Here is a 9,750-nt window from a genome sequence, read left to right on the forward strand (position 1 = left end):
CTAGGAGGCACCTCAAAATCAAGGGAGCCTCTGTCTGATGTGTGACCCAGTGGACTGTCTAGGAGGCACCTCAAAATCAAGGGAGCCTCTGTCTGGGTTCCCAGAGCAGCTGTAACTCCACTACAAGGCTATCCTCTCTTGGAGGTTATAAACTTGAAACTGGTTTCACAGGGTTCCAGACACAGCTTCCCCCTGAGGCTCAGAGGCGCTACCTCATTCTGTTTGGAACTGGTAGGCGTCCTCCCTGCAGGCCTTGGCTCCTGGCTCTGCCCAGTTCCACACCACATCTTCCTAAGCTCTGCCTCTGTCCTCAAGTGAACCTCCAACTCTGACTCCCCTGCCTTTCTCTCTAGCCTCTGGTGACTGTTATCAGCCAGAGAATCTAGGATGATTCTATAGAAAATAAATCCTTGGGGTCCATTTTCAGTGCGAGTTGCCTTTAGAATGCATCCACGAATCACAGATAAGCAGGCGGCACTGGGTCCCTCTTCCCTCTAGCGGCTGGTACCTGCTTGCCTGGGCACTCCTCAGTTGATCTTAAATTGAGAAATCTGCTGTGTGACTGAGCCCGGTTTCAGTAAGGAGGAGAGTGTCACAAGCCAGCAGGATTTGGGGAAGGGACTGTCCTAGACTAGTAGAGAAGATTGCACCTCCCCGAAGAACTCAAGCAGTGAGATTTTAGGAGGCAAGGAAATGATTAAGAATATAAAAGTCACTACTTCATGCCAGATTAGGACTATAAAAGTCTGTCCGTTTTTTTAGGCTCCCGCTGGGCTCCTGCACAACCACAAACTAAACTGTTTCACTTTTGCTTCTCTGGGACCCCAGGATTCTTACTATGCTTCACACAGTTCCTCATCTTGAGGCTCCTGATTCGATCACTTCAGAAGTGGTCCTTCTGCCGTGTGTCCTGACCTGCTGAGGACCGGCAAGTAGCAAGGCTGGGCCATTCTCTCTTCTAGTGTTGGGCATATGGCCCTTGGGGGGGGAGCTTTTTTTGGGTGACAGGGGTGGGAAATGACATCACAACCTCAGGTATTGCTAGGGAAGCCTGGAATTGGGTAGGGAGGTGACAAGCTTGTGACACTTACTGTTTCCTGGTCCTTGGTGGGTCTTTGGTGGAGCTGCTTGGTGGCTGCTTGGGGCTTGGAACTTCTGTGTCTTCTGGACACGGACAGTGAAGTCTTGGGGGGAACTCCAGCGGTGGAGTGAAGCCCTGGATGTCTGGTTCTTTCTCCTCAGTTGCAAGGAACCTGGGCCTCGCTGAGCAAGCTGAGTGGGGGTCAGGTCTGTAGTCAGCTCCAGAGCCGCAGCACCAGGGGAGGCCCTTTGCATCTGTCCCTCAAGAGCAGCAAGCCTGGACTCCTGGCTGTGGACTTGCTGTGTCAGGCTGGCTAGCGCATCCTGCAGGGCCCTAAGGCCCAGGGCCAGGTTTGCTGTAGCCTCTCTCTGTGCCTTCTGTTCCCTTTCCTCCTCTACCCACTGCCTGCTGTTTGTGCTCAGGGAGAGGTTCAAGGCTTGAAGCTGGGCATCCACCTTCTTGCTCCTGCGCTGGCTCTTCCTAAACCAAGTTTTTAGGTGGTCCACATCCTCTTGTATGGCGGCTTGAGACTGGTTCACCGCTAGGGCTATGGCCTGGCTCTCTTCCACCAGGGTCTGGAAGCGGGCATCCACATTGTAGTACACGTTATAGTTGTTAGCAATGTCCTGCAGGTGTGTTAAGGTCACCTGTTGGAATCTCTGAAACTGTAAAGAGATCACAGCTATCACGGGGTTGGGGTGAAGCTATCCTAAGTATTTTTTTTTTTTTTTTGGTTTTTCGAGACAGGGTTTCTCTGTGGCTTTGGAGCCTGTCCTGGAACTAGCTCTGTAGACCAGGCTGGTCTCGAACTCACAGAGATCCACCTGCCTCTGCCTCCCGAGTGCTGGGATTAAAGGCATGCGCCACCATCGCCCGGCTATCCTAAGTATTCTTCAGAAGCAGTTATTCTGCATGTAGCGATGGCCCTGGTTATAGATTGACCAATTTCATCTTTGTCCCCATGCTAGGACATGTGGGGGGATTCTCATGACTAATCCCAAAGGGCCAGGTACAAAGGGGGTGACTGTCCTCAGGTGCCACAGCTGCATGGTGTAAGATGTGGGCTCCAGACTCAGGCCCTGGCAGTCATCTTCTCTCTGGAAGACCACAGCCAGTTTTTTCACTGCCGTGGTCCCCAGGGTTACTCCTACCATCTTAGGGGACTGAAGATGAGCTGTTGGTATGAGTGCATCTAAAAATATTTTAGTTCTAGGCTGGTTTCATTTACAGAGCAAGTTTCAGAACAGCCAGGACTACATGGAGAAACCCTGTCCTGAAAAACAAACAAACAAACAAACAAACAAACTCCAAATTTTTAGATGTATTTATTTATTTAATTAATTTTATGTGTATGAGTGTTTTACCTGCATGTATGTATTTATGTGCACTAGGTACGTAGTCAATGCCTTTGGAGACCTCCGGAGCTGGAGTTATGGATGACTGTGAACCATCATGTGGGCATTGAGAATGAACCTGGATCTTCTGGAAGTAGTTAGTGCTCTTAATTGCTGAGCTGTCTCTCCAGTTACAAGTGCCTTTGTTTATTATTTATTTATGTTTTTGCAGTTCTGGGAACCGAATCTAGGATTTTGCTCATTCTAGGCAAGGCAACAGCACTCTGCCATTGAGCAACCTTAGCCTTTCAGAATTTGGGTGTGTGTGTGTTGGTTTTTTTCAAGATGATGTTTCTCTGTGTAACGGCCCTGGTTGTACTGAAACTCTATTTGTAGACCAGGCTGGCCTTGAACTCACAGAGACCTGCCTGCCCCTGCCTTCTGAATGCTGGGATTAAAAGAGTGTGCCACCACACCCTGCTCCTTTTCTGTTTTTTTTGCTTGTTTGTTTTGAAACAGAGCCTCACTCAGTAGCCCAGACTGGCTTAGAATTTATTACATCATTCAGGCTAGCCTCAAACTCACAGAAGCTCTTACTCAGATATTCTGGGCACTGGGATTGTGGGAAATTATCATGCCTGACTTTATCGACATCAATATAGAAAGTGCTTGGGCAGGGACACTGCCTACAGATCCCAAGTGGAATCCTTGGGCAGGGCATATGTCCTGCTCTGAGGTAGACCAGTGCTCTCATAGCCCCCACACCTCTGGACATTGCCCTGTACCGTTGCTACCCAGGCCTCTCCATCTATGCTTTCTGGGCCTCCTAGAGAGCGCTTTAAATTTCCCGCATCTTCCCAAACGCATTATCTAGTTGGACTTTAGAGCAGAGCTTCGCAAATGCTTACCTGATTTCCAAAAACAGGTGAGATTATCGTCAGCTTCCAGCAAGGATAGCGAACCAACTGCTGTGTCCAGTGAACACAGATAGCAGCTCTCTGTGTAACATCCATCCGCTACATGCTACTGGCTTTATATAACCAACTGCCCAAGTGTACTTCACCTACCTGCTCTTCTAGTCGACGGAGCCTCTCAAAAAATGGTTTTCTTTGCCTAACTGGGTCAGCTTCCTGCAGCAGAGTTCCCCGTGCATATATGGACACAAAAATAAGATGGAAAGACAGGGTCTTCTTCAAGCAGCCCATGCTGGGAGACAAAGACACAGGGTTTGAGGTTGGTCCCTCGAGTCTGTCTCATACAGCTCACCCCTTGATGGTTTTTCTCTTTCTGTCCTGGCTGAGCGTCCAGTTCTTCCTGCCATCTTAATGAAAGGCATCTGCCTTCAGTCCAATGGGCTCTGAGAACCCAAGGTTCCCAGGGAAACAAGGTTCAAACAGGCACAAACAGTTTCTTTGGATAAGCGGATGTGCTCGAGGCTTTGTCTGTCTGGCTCAGAGGCAGACAGGAGCTGATAATGACTCTAACAGGAGCACCTAGATTACATTTCCCACTGAGATGTTGAAGCGGGATGGGGGTTGAATGTGACCAGGAAGTTCTCGAAGCCAGGCCTGGTCTGGCGCCCAGCATCCCAACCTCGCACAGCCGTGTCCCATGAGCTCCCTTCTCATTCCCTTGGAAAAGAAATCCCTCTTGGTAATGTGCTGCGTTTCTCTTGAACTTATGTTTTTCTGCTAGAATGGGATACCTTAAAATTAGCTATTTTTTTTCCAGGGAAAGGGTTTTGCTGGTCTTAACTCCTGGGTTAAGTGATCCACCACAGTCTCAGTTAGGACTACAGGCATGTGATCTCTCTCTCTCTCTCTCTCTCTCTCTCTCTCTCTCTCTCTCTCCACACACACACACACACACACACACACACACACCACAAATTGCACACATTTTGAATTAATGTGATATTTCAATAAATGTATTATATGCGATGTTGAAATCAAGCTAAACATACCTGACTTTTCCTGACTGGCTTTTGGTTATAGGCTTTGCAGGGGGATTAATGATGCCTCTGAGGAGAAAAACCCAAGGTCTGACCCTGGGACCTGTGAAGATAGCCTTATGGGGAAAAAACATCCAGGCATATCTTAAGAAGGGGTTACCCTGGGTACCCATACAGCCCTGCACTCAACAACAAGTGTCCTGCTAGAGACAGAGAGGAACAGACACCATGGAGAAGGCCCAGTGAGGATGATAGCGGAGCTGAGAACAAAGCTGTTTGCACGCCTGGAGCCCCAGAAGCCAGAGAAGACACAAGCCGCAGCAGCAGCTTCTGAGGTAGCATGCCACCTTGGTTTCAGACTTTTAGCCTCCAGAGATGAGAGAAGATAATGTTCGCCGTTTGACGAACCCTAGTTTATAGTAATAAAATAACTCAGGAAGGTGTTCCCCACAAAAGCACCCAGCACTTCCGAGATGAAGTGAACCAGACTGCCGTACCAGGGGACGGACCACCAACGCAAAGGCACCTTGGGTCATGCATCAGAACAGCGCAGGTGGAGAAACCCCGGAGGCGGTGAGTGAGACACCTCCCCAGGGACCGCTGACCCTCTTAACATTTGTGCTTGGCCAAATGACTAAAACAATCAGAAAAAGATGAGCTAGTATTGTTAGCTCACGTAAACACAGCAGGAGCAGAGAGTAAAGACATTTTTAGGCATGCAGAGGTTTGGGAACTGCATCACCGCACCCTGCCGTTCCTGGGAAGCTGCTGGATGGTGCACTTCAGGAGAATGGGTAGAAAAGGAACAAAGAAGTTGTAGTTTAGGGATGGAGTCTCAGAATGGTCTCTTACTGGGGTTATCACACCTCACCCTCAAGCCCTGGCTTTCTCCTGAAACGCCGGCCTCCAGCCCCAGCTCTCTCCGAAGACACCGGCCTCCAGCCTCTCTGACCCCTCCCACTGTCTCACAGGGGGTCCCATAGACTGTATTGGTGGTGGCTCCTTACCCCCTGCTCTCTGGGCTGACCCCTGCTCGTGCTGACCTTTATGATTTATTTATGTATTCATTTTGTGTATTTACTTACATGTGCATGTGTAGAGACCAAACATTTAAGTCACATGCCTTCCTCCATGGTGCTCCATCCTATTCTTCTTGAAACAGAGTCTCTCGCTGAACTGTGGACCTACTGTTTGGCTAGACTGGCTGGACAGCGAGTTCCCTACACCCCTGCCCTGATGCTGGGGTTACAGAGAGTTGTACAGAGACTGTCCTCCAAACCACTCTGTCACCGTCAACCTGGGCTGCTTTCATGGCTGGGCTCAATGACCATTGGTGCTACTTCATAGAGGAAGGGCAACTAGTTGTATGTAATTCTGCCAGTGCACACGGGGTCTCAGAGAAAGGATAGAATATATAGGTCAGGAAGAATTAGGGGAGGGGTTCCATCTACACAGGAGTCAACATCCATGATGAGTGCCAACCTTCCACTATGGCTTCTTGAAGGGCATCCATGCTCTTGCCTGTAACCCTTCACCCACTGCTCTGTAAGGAAGCCTAATAAACTCACTGAATCCCCGGAGCTGACTCTGGTGGAACTGCACCTCAGTTTATTGACGGGACTATAGAAGGAGGGGGTAGGTGTGGTCTGCATCTCCTCCAGGGAGGAATCTTGGAATACAGATGCACACTTCTTCACTTGGCTTTTATGTGGATGCCGGGGATTTGAACTCAGAGCCTCATGTTTGTACATTAAGTACTTTGCCTAGTAAACCATCTCCCCAGCTCCCAGGACTAGCCCTTTTAAAATTTGTTTTCTTGACATTTATTTGTGTGTGTGTGTGTGTGTGTGTGTGTGTGTGTGTGTGTAAGTGCTATGGAGCACTTGTGAAGGTCAGAGGACAACTTACAACTTCCAGGACTCAGTTCTCTCCTTCCAGCATGCGAATCCTCGGTGTGGGAGGTCCTTCTGTCTATGTGTTGCTTTTATTGGTTAATGAATAAAGTAACTGCTTTGGCCTATAGCAAGGCAGACCTTAGCTAGACGGGGAAAACTAAACTGAATGCTGGGAGAAAGACTGCAGAGTAAGGAGAAGCCAGATAGCCACAGCTGGGAACAGACATGCCAGAACCTTGCTGGTAAACCACAGCCATGTGGCGATACACAAATTAATAGAAATGGGTTAAATTGAGATGTACGAGTTAGCCGATAAGAAACTAGAGCTAATGGGCCAAGTAGTGATTTAATTAATACAGTTTCTGTATGGTTATTTCAGGGCTGAGCAGCTGGGAACTAACAAGTGGCCCCGTTCCTACTACAAATCCTGGGGTTGGAACTCAGGCTGTCAGGCTTTGCAGCATGACCTTTACTCTTCAAGTGAAGTTTGGCTCCTCCTGGCCCCATCTCTCCTTGGGGCACAGGGCTAAACACCGTTAACATCCCTCTCTCTTTTTCTTATTTATTTATTTATTTATTTATTTATTTATTTATTTATTTATTGAGACAGGGTTTCTCTGTGTATTCTGGACAGGCTGCCTGGAACTCATAGAATATGTCTGCTTCTGTCTCCTGAGTGCTGGGATTAAAGGTGTGCACCTCCACCACTGGGCCACATTTCTTATCGTAAGCACTCTGGTACTCATTTTCTGTAAGTAAGCAAAGATATCGGGGTGCTGAGGCGACATGAACCCTAACTAAGGTGGGTGCACCCCTCTTGGTCCTGACTTCCTTGCTCATCTTCTCCCTCCTTCTGTTCCTCATTGGGACTTTGGGAGCTCAGTCCAGTGTTCCAGTGTGGGTCTCTGTCTCTATCTCCATCCATCGCCAGATGAAGGTTCTATGGTGATATGCAAAATATTCATCAGTATGGCTATAGGATAGGATCATTTCAGGTTCCCTATCCTCAGCTGCCCCAGGAACTAACTGGGGACCTCGCCTTGGGCACCTGGAAGCCCCTCTAGGTCCAAGTCTCTTCCCAACCCTAAGATGGCTCCCTTAATTAAGATATGTGCTTCCCTGCTCCCCTATCCAACCTTCCTGTATCCCAATCATCCCAGCAGCTCAGGTTCACCTTGGGAGAGACGATCCTGCGCCGCCTCCCTTTCTGTGGTAGATTTAGGTTCAGCAAACGTCTTCTCCTGAGACTTTGCTTGCCTACCGTCAGCCATGTGGGTTGAGCTGGTATCCTGAAGAAAGAAGCAGCAGAAAGGCAGCAGGCAGGCCAAGCTGCAAATGGGATAGGACAGCCAGTTTTGTGACAGCTGCAGAAGCAGTAGCTGAGGCATCAAGGGGGAGCAGAGGACTGAACGAGGAGAGACGACTAAACCAGACGAGAAGCTGCAGCCGTGGACGCCAGAAGAGCTCCAAAGAGCCAAGAGGTCTCAAAACGAGGCCAAGAATTGGAACGCTGCTGTCAAAAAAAATAAAAGAGTAGCCGGGCGATGGTGGCGCACGCCTTTAATCCCAGCACTCGGGAGGCAGAGGCAGGTGGATCTCTGTGAGTTCGAGACCAGCCTGGTCTACAGAGCTAGTTCCAGGACAGGCTCCAAAGCCACAGAGAAACCCTGTCTCGAAAAACCAAATAAATAAATAAATAAATAAATAAATAAATAAATAAATAAATAAATAAATAAATAAAAGAGTTAAGGTCTACAAAAAAACCGTAAAGCTGTCAAAAGTCCCCACAATAATAGCCCAGGCCTGCATGGTGGAAGCTACACTAGCCACAGGAAAGGGCCGAGAAACCCCAAACAAGAGCTAGAACACTTTTAGGGTTAAGGCACCCAATGCCTCCAGGCCCCTAGCATTAGGGGAGCCGCCTGTCACCCCTCACTGAGGGAAATAAAAGGTAGACCTGAAGACCTTCTCTTTGAAGCTAAGTACAAGGAGAACCCTAAGAGAAACATCATAGATCCCCCTGGGGAGGGGAAATAGAAAGATCTCTTGAGAAAATTGGGAGCATGGGGGTGGGGAGGGAGAAAGGAAGGCAGAAGGGGAGAAGGAGTGGGGAGGGGGGAGGGGAGAGGGGAGAACTTGCAGGAACAGGATGGTTGAGATGGGGAAGGACAGAGACAGAGAGCAAGGAAAGAGATAACTTGATTGAGGGAGCCATTATGGGGCTAGAAATTCCCAGGAATCCACAAGGATGACCCCAGCTAAGACCCTAAGCAATAGTGGAGAGGGTGCCTGAACTGGCCTTCCCTGTTGTCTGATTCATGACTGTCTTAAATGTCATCATAGAGCCTACATCTAGCAACTGATGGAAACAGAGGCAGAGACCCTCATCGGAGCACTGGACTGAGCTCCCAAAGTCCAGTTGAAGAGTGGGAGGAGTGAGAGTATAAGCAAAGAGGTCAAGACCATGATGGGGGTACCCACTGAAACAGTCTGCCTGAGATAATGGGAGCTCACCAACTCTGGCCTGACAGTGAGGGAACCAGCATAGGACTAAACTAGGCCCTCTGAATGTGGGTGACAGTTGAATGGTTGGGCAGACTGGGAGTCACTGGCAGTGAGACCATGATTTATCCCTAGTGTGTGTATTGGCTATTTTGAGCCCATTCTCTTTGGAGGGATAACCTTGCTCAGCCTAGATATAGTGGGGAGGGCCTTGATCCTCCTTAAAGTAATGTGCTAGACTTTGTTGACTCCCCGTGGGAAGACTCTGAGGAGTCACTGGGGGGGATGGGATAGGAGGTGGGATGAGGGAAGGTGGAGGGAACAGAGGAGGGGAGGGATTGGTATGTAAAATGAGAAAAAGATAGGTTTTTTTTTTTTTAAACTTCTCTTTGACTATCTACAGTTTTGTTTTGTATTTTTTTAAATCTGTGTAGCAAAAAAAGACCTTGGCTAGCTGATTAACAACACTTTCCATAGGTGTTGGGAACCGGAACCTGCGACCTCTGCAAGAGCAACAAGTACTTATAAACTCTGAGATATCGCCCCATGCGGATCCGGATGATCAAAAGTTCTGCGGTGATGGATACTACAATGTTCAGGCAGGCAGGCGGCAGCCAGGACCCCTGGCGGTTTGTGGGTTCGCATTAAACAATGCAGCCTTGTGCGCCCACTGCACGCATCAGCATCTCAACTTGCCTAGATTTGCTCTTCTTGCCTTTCTTATTCTCGTTTCCCTGACAGCCCCAACTGAGGGTTAGTGTCGTCCTCAGAAGGCCAGCTCTACGGTGGAAAGTCACTGGACCCAGGTGGACCGAGTGCTGGGAGGGCAGCTCTAGAATTAGGGAAAACAGACAGCAGGCGTCAGGGAAGGGAAGAAGGCGAGCATCCCTACCCCAGCCCAGCCCTCCCCTCAGGCCTTGCCGGCCCTAGGTTCTTAGGCCACGCCTCCTCCTCTTGCGCAGGCGCAGGTGCTGCGGTCACCAGCGC

The 9,750-nt window shown here is 49.1% G+C and overlaps 1 protein-coding gene across 2 annotated transcripts in view; it reads right to left on the reverse strand.

The window, feature by feature from the left end:
• The window catches only part of Ptx4 (pentraxin 4), a 5,227-nt gene extending 1,607 nt beyond the window's left edge, over positions 1-3,620 (reverse strand). Inside the window, exons 1-2 of one of the 2 annotated variants that reach the window (XM_005349115.1) lie at positions 3,483-3,620; positions 1,092-1,656 (exon numbers count right to left, since the gene is read on the reverse strand). In XM_005349115.1, the coding sequence (XP_005349172.1) occupies positions 1,092-1,656; positions 3,483-3,620 (703 nt within the window). Of the gene's footprint in view, positions 1-1,091; positions 1,747-3,482 lie in introns of both variants that reach the window. The other variant, XM_005349114.1, reaches the window with a different exon arrangement.
• Positions 3,621-9,750: the final 6,130 nt, after the last annotated feature.

The sequence above is a fragment of the Microtus ochrogaster genome, chromosome 7 (assembly GCF_000317375.1).
Source record: "Microtus ochrogaster isolate Prairie Vole_2 chromosome 7, MicOch1.0, whole genome shotgun sequence".
In the NCBI taxonomy this organism is placed as follows: domain Eukaryota; kingdom Metazoa; phylum Chordata; class Mammalia; order Rodentia; family Cricetidae; genus Microtus; species Microtus ochrogaster.